The sequence below is a fragment of the Archocentrus centrarchus genome, unplaced genomic scaffold (genome assembly GCF_007364275.1).
Source record: "Archocentrus centrarchus isolate MPI-CPG fArcCen1 unplaced genomic scaffold, fArcCen1 scaffold_42_ctg1, whole genome shotgun sequence".
Lineage (NCBI taxonomy): Eukaryota > Metazoa > Chordata > Actinopteri > Cichliformes > Cichlidae > Archocentrus > Archocentrus centrarchus.
The window spans coordinates 501,143-520,587 of NW_022060268.1; the positions used below are offsets into that span (position 1 = coordinate 501,143).

Genomic DNA, 19,445 nt, shown 5'->3' on the forward strand with positions numbered 1-19,445 from the left:
TAATAAATAATAATCCGCTCTCGTGAGTCACTTTGTCACTTCGTTGAAGAAAAATAGCTTGTTTTGAGATATTTACACAATCTGTTAGTGAGAAAAAGTACTGTAAACACTCTTGAGTCACTACGGCGCACAGAGTCTTACTTCTGGCTTGACTTTGCTCACGTAATAGCGCTCATTGGCCTCTTTCCCACCAACAGGGTTCCAGAGCCGGTGCCTTTATTAAACCGTTAGGCGGGTTTTCCACCGCCAAAGCACTCGGTGCTCGGCCGAAAAACGAGTTCAATTCTGGCCCCGCAAACTAGCTGGTCTGAAACCAGGAACCCGTGCCGAAAGCGGCAGAAGGGCGTGACTCTGCCGTCTCAGCATCAAGTTTTCTACCATATTACATGTGTATTACAGGAGAAAAGCGAAGTGATTTTCACAGCTGTGAATTAGGTTGGGCTCTAAGGCTGAACTTGCTGCTTTGTATCAGTTCATATCACAGATAAAAGGACACAAAGTGCGTACTTGTCGTCTTGCTCTAATCTCTGGCTGTGTTTCCCTCTGTGCTGCACACAGATGCTGCAGTAGTTTGGTTTGGACCCTAAAACGTATTTGCAGCACAGAAAGGAGAGCGTGTTCTCCCACGTTTGTGCGCTTCAGCTTCCGTGTCCAGACGAGGACCCGCCCACACTCATACGTAAAGGAGCAGTTCACAGAAACGCGGTGGGAACGCGGGCCCGTTCTTAAGCGTTTCGCCGGTTCATTGGGAACAGCACGAGCACTGGCACGCGAACCGGCTCCTTGGCGGTGGGAAAATAGCAATTGTGCAGCAACTTTGTGGGTCCATGTGAAAACACACCCTGGGGCATGTCCAGAGAAGTCACATGACACTGTCTGGTTATTATTGGCTCTGGAAAACCCATTTCATAACATGATTGGCCAGATGAGGTGTCAATCCAATTCTGAGGGTGTAGTCTGTCATATAAAAGCACTGTAAGAGCGGACTGCAGCGTTACTGTGACCCTATGAGGCTTCAAATTTGAAAGCACCACAAACGTTCGGTGGGCGGGGCACTGCCAGTTCACAGGTTAAAGAGCAGCTGAAGCAGCTGATATCAGCCATGGCACTGATGTCAGTTTTACAGTTTTCATGTTAAACACAACAAATAATGAACAAACATTAACTGGGATTCACTGTAAAACATGAACGTCTGCAGATTCATGAGCTCTGTTATGAACTTTGAAAACTGACTGTATGAATACAGAAACAAAACCAGAGCAGCTGCTCCAGGTGCAGCAGGAGGGGCGGAGCCCAGCAGATTTTCTTTGTGTGCAGGCTGTGATCAGCTGACCTGCTGCTGCTCTGAGATTTACTGCTCTGTGTGAATTGAATTCAACCAGATGTAACCCAGTATTTCATGAGTTAGCAAACTAACCTGTTTATCCTGCACTAAACTGCAGTATTTTCATGCAACCTTTGAATAACACAAAGTCAGTGTCAGGGTGGCCCAGTGTTTTGTGTTTCTTTTGTATAGCTGTTTTGTTTTTCTTGGGTTGTGCCTTTTAGTGTTTCTTATAGTTTTCTCAGTTTGTTGTTTGGATGTTCTGTTTAGTTTCCCTTCCTGTTTCTTTGTGAATGTCTGATCCCCTTTGTCAAGTTTCCGGTGTTAGGTCTGCCTGTGTTTTGTTCACTTCCTGTTTTTATTTTGGTAGTCTCGTGCTCCTTTGTGTTGTGTTTTACTTCTTGTGTTATTAGTCTCATTCATTTCACCTGTTGTGCCCAGTTGTTTCCACTCACCCCTCGTTTCCTCTGTGTATTAAAGTCTCAGTGGTGTTTAGTTCTGTGTTCGAGTCCTCGTCATTTTTTAATGTCTAAGTTGATGTTCCTGCTGTGTCTTTAGTAGTGACGGGCAAAACGAGGCTTTGTGAAACACTGAAGCCTTCGAAGCATTTGTGCCAGTGTTATACCAAATTCTGCTACCCATCATATTCTGCGACCACAGGGGGCGATAGCGTACATCCCTCTGCATGAACGTGCTGAATACCAGCGAGAAGGAGACTGTTTACGTAAACTGTGTAAGCACCAAAACAGGAGATTGTAAACCTTACGGAATATTATTTCGTTCTCATTGACGAAGGAAATGCATTTTTTTTTTTATTTGACATTGAACACAGCTGCATTAAATGCTTTTATTCTATCGTTTGAAATAGATAAACCCACTACTACCCATCCTTCAATAAATTGGTAAACGATAAATAAATATTTCCAAGCACTTTTTTGGGAAGGGGTTCAAACGATTTATAAGATTTTCTGCCACCCAGCTCAGCTCTCATTTGAAATAAGATGATCCCCAAATAGCCATTTTGACACAGCTAGGTCACAGAATATGATGGGTATCAAAATCTGTGACCCATCATAATCTGTGACCTCACTGTACAGGTCAAAGTTCCATACAACTATTTCTCACCATTGTGCCACTCCCCAACTACAATCTGGACTTACCTTTTACAATATGTGACCCTCACATAGCCATTTTCACACAGGTCACAGAATATGATGGGTCACAGATTGTGATGGGCTACCCATCACAATCTGTGACCCATCATATTCTGTGACCTCACTGTACAGGTCCAATAATTATGTCAGAGTTCCATACAACTATTTCTCACCGTTGTAATGTCTTATAGCTGTGATGTCTTATTTAGTATTTAACCACATTGACAAAATAGTTATTCATTTTAATAAATTCTTATTACATTTATCGAAGCAATGTTAACATTTTGACCACAAGTAGTTTGAATCATGATCCTTTTTTTTTTCAAGACAAATACTAACAGAACAATATAATGTACAGTAAATACCATTAAGGTATATGTAATATACAAGGTAATTGTACCACAATATAGTACCACAAAAAAATCAAATAAAATAACATTTGAAATATGCGTTTATATATATTTGCATTTTTCTAATAAATGCTTGTATTAACTGGCTGGAGAACTATGTGAACTGCCAACAAATATGCATGCATATGACTATTCTGTGCATGCTGGACAACATGATTCCCCACACATCTGAGATGGAACCACCTTCCACAGTCTTCGCATTGGATCTGTAACCAAAAAAAAACATAACGCTGATGATTTTTACCACACAATTAACTTACACAGTCTACTATGATCTGAAATAAACTTCTTTCCCAGTTAATCATTTAAGCTATTAAAAATACAAAACTGGTTAAATAGTAAAATAATGATTTACCATCCCTTTATGTATGATTTAAGAATTTATAATGTTTCTGGATATAATTCGTGCAATTTTTAAAAATACATTATTTCAATATTTAGGAGAGAACATGTGTTGTACACTGACGAAATCTGGCATAGACACTGTTTTATCTTTAACAAACCCAGTCAATGTGGGAACTCTTCTCAAAGGCTGTGGATTCCGGTTCTGGATTTGCCTCCCCGCAGTAGTGGCACAACTCTGTTAGATCATCTGAGGAACAATATAATTATGAATATATTTACTTCTTACTATATTGGCTATAATCACTCTATTACATTACATTTGAAGATGTGTAAAGTTTCACAGAGTAAATACAAAGCATACCTGTTTCTGTCAGCAGTTTTGTGGCCACTTCCATTCTGTATTTGTCAACCGCTGACTGAGAATTTGGGAATGTCAGGGGCTCTTCTCCCAGAATTTTTTCGGCATACTAGGAATTAGGAGTACATAAATTACAGTTTATGGTATTCAATAAATAAAAATTAAAAACAGACATTTGTAAAAAAAATAATTATTGAAATTAAGACTCACTTTCATAACAAATACACCACAAGAACTGCAGTCTGTCTGTGAAGAATGTGGCAGTGTTTCAGCTTTCCACCGTAAAACATTTGGATTTCCAAGCTTCCTCATGAATGCCCTTTAAAGATAGACATGTCTCGGTGTTAATGACATTTCTCAGTTTCTTTTTCAGAGTTTTGAGAGTACAAAGTAGCAGAAAAATCACCTGGTGGATTCCAAACAGTTCTTAAGTTTTGAAGAAGCATGGCCACTGGAATCAAGTACAATGCTCCTTTTTTGTTTTGGATAAATAGCCTATTTACATAAAAAAAACAGAAGTGTTGTATGTATTCAGTAAGATCAGTAGTTAAACATCTTACTTGAAATACTGAATAACTATATCTCTTACTGCAAATATCCAGTGTCCAGGTTCATGAACTGCCCCCAACATAATATCAAATGTTTCTGGTTTGCACTAAAGATAGAAAACATTGTAGAAATGTATTTAATATCTGTCTTTAATAGTTCATTTCCATTGATTTATGATTATGTCTAAAGCTATACGTATAAAAAATGTGAATTATTTGAAAATACCTTCAGTTTTGATGTCTTCTTCTGCCAGATGTTGGTCATCTCATACGAGTCAATGAAGAAAGCCTTAGTGATTTTCTGACGCTGGTTATGCTTTTCCACACATTTTGTGAGGTAGGCATTGATGACCTGTCAACAATGACCTGTCATTACTGCTATCTGTGTTTAGTAATAAAGGTCATCCTTACACCTTTAGGGGTATAAAAAAAATACCTTGCTTTCTAGTTGCTGGCCAGGGGCTGTTTTTGCTATGTCCCAATAAAAAAGTTTGTATTTTCCTACTCTGGACAGCAGGACATGCACCCTCTTTCCTTTCCAGGCCTCCTTGACACCTTTTTGAGAACACAGAGGGCATCATAAATAATTTTAGATAATATACAAGCTGTTGGTAACATTTTGCTATATTAGCGTGTGTCGTAATACATTTTTCAGTAGACATTTTTGATATGGGTGGAGAACAAATCGGTCCAGCTGGAGTTGCTGTTGTGGCTGGAGTTGCTGTTGTGGCTGGAGTTGCTGTTGTGGCTGGAGTTGCTGGTGTGGCTTGAGTTGCTGGTGTGGCTGGAGTTGCTGTTGTGGCTGGAGTTGCTGTTGTGGCTGGAGTTGCTGGTGTGGCTGGAGTTGCTGGTGTGGCTTGAGTTGCTGGTGTGGCTGGAGTTGCTGGTGTGGCTGGAGTTGTGGGATAATCTTTGCTTGCCTTTCTTTTTAATTTTTGGGGTATTCTTGGGACCTCCTCTACATGGCGCTTAAGGTGGTCCAAGCTCACTCTCTGGACTTTTTTGCCCAAACCATCCACCAACTCCACACATTTCCCTTCTATTCTTGTTACTGTAAATGGTCCCAAGAATTCAGGGTCTAGTTTCCCTCCTTTCCTTTGTTGGCTGCGAATATTTGCCCTCCACACAGTCTCTCCAACCTGCAGTGTAGTTTCTGTTGATTTGCACTGAAGTCTCCTCCTGGTCCTCTCCTGCACTCGTTCCACATTGCTTTCAACAATATTAAAAACTTCCTCCTGTTTCTTGATATTGATGGAAACTTCTTCCTCCAAAAATTTTTCTTCAACAGAGCCCGTCTGTAGAAAATATAACAATATATATTTAAGCATTTATTATTGTCCCTGTAGGTGATATGCTTAATGTTTTGTTGCATCTGTCTGTCTTACCTCATATTTTTCTGGAACTTCAGAGGGGTATCGTGCTTCTCTTCCAAACATGAGGAAGTACGGTGAGAATCTGGTTGTCAGTTGTTTTTTGGTCCGGAGCCCAAACAAAACGGCATCGAGGTACGTGTCCCATGTCTTGGGTTTTTCATTTACAAGCTTAGCTATTGCCCTTAAAAAAAAAAGAGAGATTATGTTTTCCTGGAAAGGCAAAGTGTTTCTGTAAATGTCCTTGAGAGGCCTTTCAAGAGTCCTGAGTTGAATCTGATTGAACAACTATGGTGAGATTTCAAAGTCTCCCATCCAACCACATATAATGTTGAGTAAAGAGATTCATCTAATACAGTTTGGAGTTAGGTTGTAACATTACTAAACATAGAAAAGGTTAAGTACTGTGAAAACATGTATGGACTGTAGGCCAACAACCATAACCTGTAGCACAGGCTAACCTATAACCCTTAACGCCTGAATTTATGTAGCTGTATATGAAAAAATGTTTCATGTGTGTTTTTGCCTTTAAGTAGATAGTAAATATTGTTGAGATTATTAATTTCACTTTTGCACAAAAAATAAATAGAAATTTTGGTATGTTGCAAATTTGCAACAACAGGCATAATGGTCCATACTAAGATAACAATAACAGAGTAATATAACAGTGAAAAAAACAATGTTTTATTTATTCACCCAACAGCAGGCATTCAATAATAAATATTACCACCAACACCAATTATTGTCACCAACACAATACACACAAATATTACAGGAAACATTGCATTAATTTGAATTCGAGATTAATTTGAATTGTAAATTAAGTTTTGAAATGTGCTGAACCTAAAAGAATGATTGGGAATGCACAGAAAACTTCACAAACAATGCAACAATAACAATGTTGACTCAAAACAAAGTTACTCAACTTTTCAACTTTATGGAACAAGGGCTGACACTCATACACCCACACACACCCACACCACCTCCACTCACCCACACCCACACACAGGCACAACAATGTAAACAAACTATTTAACATAATGTCTTTCTTATTCGTGGAATGCACAGAAGCAGTTTTTAGTCTTAGGCACAGGTGAACGTCACATTTTGTGCACTCAATGCTTGTGTGGCCCGTGCACTTTGGAAATTTGCAGCGTTGCCGCACACTGTCAATTTGCGGCCAGTGACCCACTCCATCAGCACGGACATCTTGTGTGGGAATAGCTTTAGTTGGTCCCCTGCGCTGCTTCTTCTGGAACTCTCGCTCCATGTCCGATGAGGGCCGCCCCCTCTTTTTGGCCTCTTCTTGGCAGTCTGATTGAGTCATTGTCTGGGAGAGCACCTTGCCACATGGGCACATTTTTTGCAGAGCTCTGAGTCTGTTTCACAGTCTTCCACGCCACTTTTTCTTTGTTTGGTCTCTTTTGCTTCTGTCTTGCTGCTTGGCCACTGGTGGTGACAACCTCCTCCTCACTGCTGCTCTCATCACCATCTGCAGGGATCATAATTAGAAATGTGAAAATGTATGAAACGAAATTCAGCATTTTCAATCTAAAATCTATCAGCCAACATCAAAATGTATCAACATTTGTCTGGTGCTGGTGCTAATCCTGCTTCACCTGGCTTAGGAACATTTTCTTCTTCACTTCTGCTCATGTCACTCTCACTGCTGCTCTCATCATAACCTGGCTTGGGTAAATATTCCTCATCGCTGCCTGCACTGTGACAGAGACAACTATCATCACTGTCATCTGGGGGGGGTCTGACGTGAAGCTGCGCACGTACGCGCTTCCTATAAAACATGGAAGTATTCATTGAGCTCTAGATAAAAAATAAAAAAATAGCAAGTCTAAACCAGATCTAGACTGGATCTGGACCAGTTGTGGACCTGATCTAAACCTGGTCTAAATCTGGTCTATACCGGGTCGAAACAAGGTCTAAACACTAAACCAGGTCTAACTCGAAAAGCGTTTCTCTATATAGCGCTAGTTACCCTTATGGCCTACTGTCGCATATATGCTACAAAGCGAAATATTATAATAACTTCAAAAACACTTGTCACAAATATTTCACATCATTATGTCGAGTGTATAAGACCACAATAAACAGGTGAGTATTTTTATCTTAGCACAACTTACCTTATATACACCTGTTCTGGCTTTTGTAAGTTATAAGTTACACCGTGTGCAGTTTTTGTAAAATTGCCCTAGAACTCCCTCCAGTGGTTGTTTTGTAGCATTGTTTGTGGTTACAAAAATACAGGAAGTAGACAGATTCAAGATGGCGGAATGTAATGCCGAATGTTCGTGAATTAGGCTAATATCAATCGTGAAACGTTGTTGTTTTGGACAAGATTTGTTCTTTTACGATGGTCGAAAGTGGACAATGGTCAGAGGCCATTCTTCAATAAAGCAGCAAAAAAACGGAAAGAGAAGTTTCTTTATTGGAGCATCGTTATCTGGCTGTCTAGCTGGTGAAAAACAGGAAACTCAAAAGCGAGGACAGCACAGTAAAAGAACATCAGCGCAGCAGGCAACAACCACAAGGAGATATATAGCGCAGCAACCATGAGTCTGCAGTCAGGTAAAGCAGATGACATGGAGAACAAGGACAATGCAAGCAACACAGACACACGCTGTAAGTCTGCACGCTCACATTCATCCAAACGTTCATCGACAAGTTCTGCAGCATTAAAAGCACGAGCAAAAGTGGAGGCTGCACGTGCACAACTGGCTTATTCGGAAAAGGAGGCAGCCATAATGAAGCAGAAAACTGAACTTGAGGCTAATTTGCATATTTTGAGTTCTCAGAAGGCTGTTGCGGCTGCAGAAGCAGAAGTTGCAGTTTATGAAGAGGAGGAGGGACTCTCAAAAATTGAACAGGACTATCCATTAGTGGGACCATCCACCAGCCCGGAACAGCGTACTGCAGAGTATGTACAAAAACACTCAGATATTTGTGTTGAAGGATTCACATTGCAAGTAGATCCTCTCGCCTGTCACAAGGCTGCACGTGAACAATGTGAAAAGGCCATGAATGCAGAAATAGATTATCACAGCTCACACAGTGCAGAAGAGAATAAGGTTAAAGTGGAGCACCTAGCACAACACAGAGAAAGACTTAGTCCACCCAAACTGTATCCATTTGGCACTCCTCAAGCAGCTATAGAGACACAGGGTGTACAGGAGATTGCGAAGTACCTCACACGGAGGGAAATGTTAAGTACAGGACTTTTGCAGTTTGACGACCAGCCAGAGAACTACTGGGCTTGGAAGGCATCATTTCAAAATGCTATTAAAGACTTGCATGTTACAGCCCAAGAAGAGCTAGATTTAATAGTCAAATGGCTTGGAGCTGAGTCTGGTCAGCAGGCACAGAGAATCCGCTCAGTCCACGTCTTTAATCCAACTGCAGCACTGGAGCTTGTGTGGCAAAGACTCGAGGAGTGTTATGGTTCTCCTGAAGTAGTGGAAAATGCACTGTTAAAAAAGACTGAACAGTTTCCCAAACTCAACAACAGAGATAACGCAAAGTTAAGAGAGCTGGGTGACATTCTGCAGGAAATTGAATGTGCAAAAGATGGAGGATACCTACCAGGCCTCTCATATTTGGACACGGCTCGTGGAGTCAATCCCATCGTGGAGAAGTTGCCCTATGGACTACAGGAAAAATGGATTGCAACAGGGGCAAAGTACAAAGAAGAACACAAAGTTACCTTTCCCCCTTTCAGTGTCTTTTCGGGGTTTGTAAGACAACAAGCCAAAATAAAAAATGACCCAAGTTTTGTCATCACACCTCCTGCCAACGCAAGCATCAAAAAAGAGAAAAGCTTCAAAGGCAACAACAGGCAAGTGATTAGTGTACACAAAACAGATACCAGTTCAGCTCAAACTAGTTACAGTAAACCTATAGAAAGCCCTGATAAGCTTTGTCCTATACATAAGAAACCTCATCCACTTAAGAAGTGCAAAAGTTTCAGAGCAAAACCCATAGATGAGCGCAAGTCTTTTTTAAAAGAGAACAGAATCTGTTTTAAATGCTGTGGCTCTACTCAGCATCTAGCAAGGGACTGCAGTGTGCAAATAAAGTGTATGGACTGTGGCAGCGACAGACATTTAGCAGCGCTACATCCAGGTCCACCTCTTGCACCAGCTGAAAGCTCTGAAGCTGAGAAAGAGAATGGCGGGGAGACGCAAAATAGTGAAAGCGTCTCAGTCGTTTCTAAATGCACAGAAGTGTGTGGCGATGTAGACATCCCATATTCATGTTCAAAAATAAGTCCTGTATTAGTCTATCCAGATGGGAAAAGAGAACAGGCAAGGAAGATGTACGCAGTGCTTGACGAACAAAGTAACAAGTCACTAGCTAAGTCTCAGTTTTTTGAGCTTTTTAAGATTAAGACACACTCAGACACTTACAAGCTCAGGACATGCTCAGGACTGTCAGATAACGTTGGCAGAACAGCATTAAACTTTATGATTGAGTCAATAGATGGTAGAGTAAAGCTCCCACTCCCAAACCTGATTGAGTGTGACATGATTCCGGATGACAGAAGAGAGATTCCATCTCCACAAGTTGCTATGAAGTTCCCACACTTACAGAAGATAGCTGAGAAGGTGCCACCTGTGGAAAAACGAGTACCTATTCTTTTGCTCTTGGGGAGAGACATTATACAAGTCCATAAAGTCAGAGCGAGAATCAATGGGCCATATGGTGCACCCTATGCACAGCGATTAGACTTAGGCTGGGTTATAGTTGGGGAAGCTTGCATGGGGAAGACGCATAAACCGCTTAATGTGAATGTGCTCAAAACACATGTTCTTCAGAATGGACGTGCTTCTTACCTCTGCCCATGCCCTAACATGTTTCAAATCAAAGAGTCAAGTGGTTGCAACTACCAGCTTAACACCATACCTGCCCCCCAAAAGGACAGTGAAAACATGAATAACATTCAGCTGGGAGAAACAGTGTTTAATAGGACAAAAGATGATGACAAACCAGCACTGTCAGCAGAGGATAAAAACTTTATTGACATTATGGAAAAGGAAGTGTATCAAAATGAGAGGAATAGCTGGGTGGCACCTTTGCCATTCCGCTCTCCTAGACCAGAGCTTCCAAGTAACAGAGAGCAAGCGCTCAAACGCCTCCAGTCCCTCAGAAAAACACTGGACAGGAACCCCAGGATGAAAAGACAATACACAGAGTTTATCCAAAACATGCTGGACAATGACCACGCAGAGGTCGCTCCACCTTTGGACTCAGACAAAGAACACTGGTACTTACCATCCTTTGGTGTGTACCACCCACAAAAACCTGACCAACTGAGAGTAGTTTTTGACTCAAGTGCAGAGTTCGAAGGACTGTCCCTTAACAAAGTCTTATTAAGTGGACCCGACCTAAACAACACTTTACTAGGTGTCCTTATGCGTTTTAGAAAAGAGCCTGTAGCATTTTCAGCTGATGTGCAACAAATGTTTTATTGTTTTGAAGTGAGAGAAGATCATAGGGATTATTTGAGATTCCTTTGGTATGAGAATAACGATACTAGCAAAGGCATTTGTGACTACAGAATGAAGGTTCATGTCTTTGGGAACAGTCCGTCCCCAGCTGTGGCTATTTACTGTATGAGGCGTGCTGCAGTCGAGGGAGAAGAAGAGTATGGACATGAGGCAAAGCAATTCATAATGAGACATTTTTATGTTGATGACGGCCTTGCATCCACAGCAACAGGAGAAGAAGCTGTTGAGATACTCACGAATGCACAAAACATGCTGGCTCAGTCAAATTTAAAGCTACACAAAATAGCTTGTAATGACCACAAGGTAGTGGAAGCATTCCCTGCTGTTGAAAGAGCCAAGGATCTAAAAGACCTGGATTTGAAGCTGGACAACATACCCCTGCAAAGGAGCTTGGGGGTGCTGTGGGATCTTAAAAGTGACTGTTTTACTTTTCATGTAACCACTGAGCAAAAGCCATTCACCAGGAGAGGTGTCTTGGCCATCGTTAACAGTTTATATGACCCACTAGGTTTTGTTTCACCCATCACAATGCAGGGAAAAGCTCTTCTTCGTGACCTATCCACAGAGCAGAAGGATTGGGATGAACCACTTCCCGCAGAAAGAGAAGATGGATGGAATAAATGGAGAAATTCACTGAAAGATCTTGAGCAGCTACAAATACCAAGGGCTTACCTACCGTTCTCTCAGGCCGCTGCTGTGAAGAAAGAATTGTGCATATTTTCAGATGCCTCAACCATGGCCATAGGAGCAGTAGCCTATCTAAGAGCTCTAGATAGCAAAGGTCAGTGGCACACGGGGTTCATCATGGGCAAGTCCAAAGTAGCCCCCCAACCAGCTCATACTGTTCCTAGATTGGAGTTATGTGCAGCAGTTTTAGCTGTGGAGATGTACGAACTCATTAAAGATGAGATGGACATTGAAGTAAACACTATCAGATTTTTTACAGATAGCAAAATCGTTCTTGGTTACATACATAACAACACAAAGAGATTCTACACTTATGTGGCTAACCGAGTGATTAGAATCAGGAAGACCACACATCCAACACAGTGGTTTCACATATCCACTAGTGACAATCCGGCAGACATAGCCACTAGACCAATTGCAGCTTCCACATTAGCTTCCACAAACTGGTTTAGTGGTCCTTCTTTTTTGGCACAACATGACATAGAGCCATCACATTGTGATAGTTTTACTCTCATCAACCCTGACGCAGATGCAGAGATCAGACCTGATGTAAAAACCCTCGTTACCAAAACCTCAGTAGCACAGCTAGAGCCATGTCGTTTTGAAAGATTTTCTCATTGGATGAGATTGTGTTGCACTGTCGCATCACTAAAACGTGTGGCAGCATCATTCAAGAAAACAGACACAGAAAGTAAAGGCTGGATGTGTTTTCGTGATAGTAACACTGCAGAGGAAGTGTCCAAAGCAGCCAAGTTTTATCATTCGCGCAGTACAGAGTGAAACATTCAAAGAGGAGTACAGGTGCATGAAAGCAAATCAGCCACTTCCAAAACAAAGTTGTCTCCAAAAGTTGAACCCTGTCATTGATGAAGATGAACTCCTCAGAATAGGAGGACGCTTGGCACCTGCTGACCTAACAAAAGAGGAGAAACACCCACTCATTATTCCAAAGGCTCATCATATAGCTGTCCTTCTTATTAGATACTATCATGAAAAAGTAGCGCATCAAGGGCGCCTCATAACAGAAGGAGCACTCAGAGGAGCTGGCTTTTGGATCATTGGCAGTAAACGGCTCATTTCTTCTGTCATTCACAAATGTATTCTTTGTCGAAAACTCAGAGGACAAATGCAGACTCAAAAGATGGCAGATTTACCCATTAATAGGCTGACACCCATGCCACCATTCACTAGTTGGACTGGACGTCTTTGGGCCCTGGACAGTCACCACACGTCGCACCAGAGGAGGGAGTGCAGACAGTAAACGCTGGGCTGTACTTTTCTCCTGCATGTCCACAAGAGCAGTGCACATTGAGCTCATTGAATCAATGTCGACGTCAAGTTTCATCAACGCTCTAAGAAGATTCTTTTGCATCCGTGGTCCTGCTCAAATGCTTCGCTCTGATAGAGGGACTAATTTTATTGGAGCATGTAATGAGCTGCAAATTGATCACAAGGACACAGAACTGAATGCTTACCTGCTGGAGAAAGGATGCACATGGCTGTTCAACTCCCCATACTCTTCACACATGGGAGGATCATGGGAGCGACTCATTGGAGTTGCGAGGCGCATCCTGGATGGGATTCTTTTGAAGGCCGCACATATCCAACTCACACATGAAGTGTTGAATACATTCATGGCAGAAGTAATGGCAATAATGAACGCAAGACCACTTGTACCAATCTCAACAGATCCAGACAAACCAAACCTTCTCACACCGGCAATGCTTCTCACCCAGAAGACCAATGCATTATCTGCACCAACAGGAAGCTTTGCACCACCAGACCTCTACTCAAAGCAATGGAAACAAGTACAGTGTCTGGCAGACTGTTTTTGGAAACAATGGAAAAGTGAATACCTATCGACTCTACAGCAACGGAGAAAATGGACTGATGATAAACCGAACATTAAAGTTGGTGACATTGTGTTATTGAAAGATGCTCTCACACACAGAAACAACTGGTCCATGGGAAAGGTTGTAAGAACATTTGAGAGTAAGGATAATAAGGTTCGAAAAGCAGAAGTAAAAACTGTGAAAGATGGAAATGAAAAAGTGTTTTTAAGACCCATTGCTGACATAGTTTTGCTTTTGTCAGAGGAAAATTAAGAGTGCTATAACTGTAAACAGTGTAAAATGTTTATTAGAAATGTTAATTGTAGTGGCACAATTGTATTGTACCAGGCGGGGAGTGTTCTGGCTTTTGTAAGTTATAAGTTACACCGTGTGCAGTTTTTGGTAAAATTGCCCTAGAACTCCCTCCAGTGGTTGTTTTGTAGCATTGTTTGTGGTTACAAAAATACAGGAAGTAGACAGATTCAAGATGGCGGAATGTAATGCCGAATGTTCGTGAATTAGGCTAATATCAATCGTGAAACGTTGTTGTTTTGGACAAGATTTGTTCTTTTACGATGGTCGAAAGTGGACAATGGTCAGAGGCCATTCTTCAATAAAGCAGCAAAAAAACGGAAAGAGAAGTTTCTTTATTGGAGCATCGTTATCTGGCTGTCTAGCTGGTGAAAAACAGGAAACTCAAAAGCGAGGACAGCACAACACCCCAGGATCAACTTTTCCAGCCTCCTACCGATAGGTAGGAGTAACAGAGTAATCCTCGCGTGTAAACACGAAATAAATCCGCCACTTTGCGATCCCAGTAGAAACAAGTGCTTGTCAAAGGTTCCTAGGTCCGTAGCGAATATGCACTAACAGGCATTGGGGGAATGCAGGCGCTATCTTGGCTGGTTGATTGAATCAAACGGTTAGTCGCATATTTGCAACAACAGGCGTTAAGGGTCACTCAATATTTGTCATATTGAGTGACTGTGTTCTGTTTGAATAAATACTTAATACATAAAGCTTTTGATAGAAAAGGATTGAAAGCAATATTATGGAATATAGAAAATGTTTTTATCCTCAAACAATTAATTTTTTAGAAAAAAACTTTTCACATAACAAACTATACCCCGGAGTTAAAATGACACACAGATCAGATGTTATATTTACCTTTGTATGGTGGCATTAAATCTTTCCACCAAACCATTTGTTTGTGGGTGGTATGGTGCACAAAGGCTTCTTTTGATTTGAAAAGCCTTGCAGACTTCTGTGTTGATCTATATTGTCACAAGAAGAATAACAATAGAGGAACTGGTGAGTATAAAATACATTAAGTTGAAAGCAGTAAGCCTTGCAAATACCCAAAGTGCAGCTGACTTGGGCAATATGTCATAATTTTTACAATAAATGAAATGAAATTTTACCAAACAAGAAAATGTAAAAATACTTACACTGTTAACAAATTCCTTCCCCTGGTCCGTAAGTATACGTTTTGGCAACTCAAATTGGTAGATGAACTTTAACAGGGCTTGGGTTACCTCAACTGCCGATTTTGATTTTAACGGGTATGCCTGTGGCCAGCGTGTGCAATAATCAATCAGGACCAATATATATTGATTTTTCTGATCGGTCGTGACCAGCTTCCCAATAAGGTCCATTCCCACAAGCTCGAATGGAACTTTTGTCTGTGGAAAGAAACAGCATTTTAGCTTAAGTCACTTGGCTTTTTTTTTTTAGTAACAACTACAGAAGCTTGAAAATTGTAGCTCCAAGGAGGAGATGCATCTCACACTTGGTTCCACAAAGTGTTTTGTGGAAATGGTTGCCATGGAAGATTAAAAAGATTTATCTAACATGCATGAAAGAATGAGGGCTACACTCCAAGTATGTTTTTTTAGATGCGGGAATAATATTATGAAATGATTACACATATCTATCTATCTATCTATCTATCTATCTATCTATCTATCTATCTATCTATCTATCTATCTATCTATCTATATCTATATATATATATAAACATACATACATTAAATCAAAATAAATTAAATCTATAAAATTATTTAATTTTTCTTTACTTATTTTGTTATTTATTAACTTTTTTATTTTATTTTTTATTTACTGTGTATTCACTTAAATGAAACAGAGTAAAGTCTTTGGCTTCCACCTCTGATGGCATACAAATCTTATTGTTGTAAATAAGTCTTATCTTCCACATACTCATAAATGAACAAAGCCATGGAGTAAGGGTAATTTATAAGAAAGAAAGATTAGTAGCACAAAACTTACATTAATGGGCTTGTTCTGTGACTCTGCCTTAAGAGTGGGTTTATTCCTCTGGCAAACTGCACATTGGGACACCTGTAATAACAATGTAATTGTTTCACAAATATAAGTGTGAAAATAATTTAATGATGCTATTAGAAATTTGTGCTAACACGATACTTGAACATACCCATTTTTCAATGTCCCTAGACATTCCAGGCCAATAATATCTCTGTGAAAGGGCATCTCTGGTTTTTAACTGTCCACAGTGCGCTCCAATGTCACTAGCATGAAACAGAGTGAACAGTTCATCGGCCTCTTGAGCGCTGCAGACGACTTTGGCCTTGGTTTCTTTCTTAGAGCCCTTGTGTCTAATGTAGAACAATTCACCATCTAAAATATATTTTTGTTGTACAACATAGTGCAAACAGTTTAAAAATGTTGTTTAGCAGAAGTTTGTGGTCTTGATTTTTTTTTCTGTTGCCGTGTGAAATTCCTTACCAATCACGGTGAAGTTAGCGGCCCTCCGCTGCACAGTGTAGCGCTGTTGTTTGTCCATATTTGATGGATATTCTCCTATTGTAAGGTAGAGCATTAGCTCTTCAACTAAACTGTTATCCATGGCTCAGGCTTAAATCCTAAACAAAATACCTCGGGTACCTGCTCTGTATCTGTGGAATTGCTCTTAGCTCCTCTCAATTAAATCTGTCTGCCAATTTTTACTATATAAGGGGCGGGGCGTGCGGACAGGCAAGCCAGGCAGGTGCTTGGAGCCCTGGCCTCTTTCTCGCTTTCTCGCTACATTTAGTGAGTTTACAAACCCCTTTTGCAAAGAGCAAAAAGCGAGCGACAAATGTAACGTCTTTTTGTTGAGTTATTGGAGACTTTTGGGGACAAAAAAGCACTAAATGACGTTAAAAAAAGACTGTGTAATATGTGAAATAAGTATCACCCAGTCAAGGACAAAATGAGACTCAAATATGATTTTAAGTGAGTCCAGATTGTAGTTGGGGAGTGGCACGACGGTGAGAAATAGTTGTATGGAACTCTGACATAATTATTGGACCTGTACAGTGAGGTCACAGAATATGATGGGTCACAGATTGTGATGGGTAGCCCATCACAATCTGTGACCCATCATATTCTGTGACCTGTGTGAAAATGGCTATGTGAGGGTCACATATTGTAAAAGGTAAGTCCAGATTGTAGTTGGGGAGTGGCACAATGGTGAGAAATAGTTGTATGGAACTTTGACCTGTACAGTGAGGTCACAGATTATGATGGGTCACAGATTTTGATACCCATCATATTCTGTGACCTAGCTGTGTCAAAATGGCTATTTGGGGATCATCTTATTTCAAATGAGAGCTGAGCTGGGTGGCAGAAAATCTTATAAATCGTTTGAACCCCTTCCCAAAAAAGTGCTTGGAAATATTTATTTATCGTTTACCAATTTATTGAAGGATGGGTAGTAGTGGGTTTATGTATTTCAAACGATAGAATAAAAGCATTCAATGCAGCTGTGTTCAATGTCAAATTAAAAAAAAAACGCATTTCCTTCGTCAATGAGAACGAAATAATATTCCGTAAGGTTTACAATCTCCTGTTTTGGTGCTTAAGCAGTTTACGTAAACAGTCTCCTTCTCGCTGGTATTCAGCACGTTCATGCAGAGGGATGTACGCTATCGCCCCCTGTGGTCGCAGAATATGATGGTGTAACACCGGAATTGTATTGAAGCTTCAAAACAATCTGAAACCATCTGCACAGTGACACCTGCTGGACAGTTTTGTAATCACCACATCTTGATAATGCTGTTCAATGAAACATCTGCAAACGTTTCTCCTGCGCTCTCTCTACAGAGGAGTGGTGGCGCACATTGGTGACATCATCAATGAAAAGCTTAGACTGTCGTAAAGAGACACCACAATTACGACTGTTACAGGCTTCTGCAGCGATCGTGGTGATCAGCATGACTGAGGAGGACACTGATTGGAGGGTGGATGCAGGTCAGACTGGGGGAAGTTCCCCTGATGGCCCTGAGAATAAACAGAGGTCATTTCAGCACTGGAGAAACAAGTGGAGGTTTAAGGGTTTCAGCCCCACAGTCAGCTGTCCCTGTGCGCTCAGTTCGTTGATATGTTTTTGCACCAAAAGAAAATGTTTCTCCTGTTTGTGAACTGATCGCCTACTTCGTTCTTCACCGTCCACAGTAACAATAATCGGTTATACGTGCGAGTGTCCACCTGTAAAAAATAAAAGCGTTGGTATCAAAAACATTCATTCAGCAATTACAAAGCCCAGAAGAAGAAAAACAAATGAATGCTGGCGCCTCGGCCGCCTGGAAACAGCAGGAGTAAAACGCGCAAAAGCCTCGCTTAGCCACAGTCACGTGATGCAGGTGTTTTGAACCAGGTTTCGGAGCAGTGTTTCGAAACACCTGCGCTTCAGAAGCTCGACAGAGGTTCGAAGCCTCTGTGTCAAGCTTCCCATCGTCTTTGCTGTTTTCGGGTTTCAAGTTTCGGATTTCAAGTTTTCTTTGTGTAGCTGCTTCTGAACAGCCTGTTTACATTAAAACGTTGTAAATAAAATTTAAAGTACCAATCCTGCTCTCGCCTGTGTCCTGCTCTGAGGTCCTTCCTGCCTAGTTAGCTGCAGCAACCGTGACAGTGTACCTCAGTTTATTTAAAGCAGGGGTGTCCAAACGCTTCCGGCCCCGCCCACTTCCTGTCCATGAATTGATGTCAAAAATAACATACAATTTGGCCCTTTAAGTTACTTTTTTGACATTTCACTTAACTCTCTCAATTGGAGGGAAGGAGAAATGTCAAATCCAGTATTCAAACAGATCCAATATTCAGTGTTTAAAAATGAATGATTGGGTCACTGCAAAGAAATTTTCCAGAGTTTAGTTGCACAATTTTTATTTTGAGATTGGTTTAAACTTTAAACTCAAAATAAAAGCTCAAGCTCTGTGTGTGTGTGTGTGTGTGTGTGTGTGTCCAGGGGGTGTCGAGTGAAGGATCGAGACAGTCAGCCAGGTTCATACTTGTACAGTTTTAGCGTTGTTATGGCCAACAGTAACCGCTGAGTTATGAATTAAACACAACTTTTGTTGCTGTTCTCTCACCTGTCCTTTCAACATGATGGCAGATGTTGTCGTATCAAGATTAATGCAGAAGCACATGGCCTTAAATTAAAAACTTTTGCACGAAAGAGCTTTTTTTTCCTGTTTGTTTTCTCCTCTGTCCCTTGCAGGTCTCTGTGAAAACAAATTGAACAGTGTACTTCACTGACAACCCTCACTTTTAGTTACACAAGCACAGCCAGTTTCCCGGCACTCTGCTCAATAACACAACACACACATCCATCAGTCTTTATTTGTAATAGAACCTGATATCATGATGTTTGGTCATAACGTGTGTGATTCAGACAATGCAAAGATGCTTCAGATCACTGAGTTTTGTGAGTGTGTGTCATGGCCAGGGAAAAGCTCCGAAGAAGGATCCCAAAAAGCAGACTCGGTAGCCAAGTGTCACAACAAACGTCGAAAGGTTTATTTACAAAAGGCCAACAGCTGAACATGCAAGGTCTCTGTGGAGCGAGTGCAGGATTTGTCACAGACGGCATTCACGACA

The 19,445-nt window shown here is 41.0% G+C and overlaps 1 protein-coding gene and 1 long non-coding RNA gene across 2 annotated transcripts; both read right to left on the reverse strand.

Annotated features, from left to right (window-relative positions):
- Positions 1 to 3,801: 3,801 nt before the first annotated feature.
- On the reverse strand, positions 3,802 to 4,474 carry LOC115777027 (uncharacterized). Its single transcript, XR_004019574.1, has 4 exons — positions 4,366 to 4,474; positions 4,181 to 4,246; positions 3,998 to 4,086; positions 3,802 to 3,910 (listed from the first exon to the last, which is right to left on the reverse strand). It is a non-coding gene; the product is annotated as an uncharacterized LOC115777027 (long non-coding RNA).
- A 2,082-nt stretch (positions 4,475 to 6,556) lies between these two features.
- LOC115777042 (histone deacetylase HDT3-like) lies at positions 6,557 to 13,285 on the reverse strand. Its single transcript, XM_030724858.1, has 3 exons — positions 13,191 to 13,285; positions 7,129 to 7,301; positions 6,557 to 7,001 (listed from the first exon to the last, which is right to left on the reverse strand). Exons 1-3 carry the CDS (start codon positions 13,283 to 13,285, stop codon positions 6,736 to 6,738), a joined length of 534 nt encoding a protein of 177 aa, XP_030580718.1. The 3' UTR covers positions 6,557 to 6,735.
- Positions 13,286 to 19,445: the final 6,160 nt, after the last annotated feature.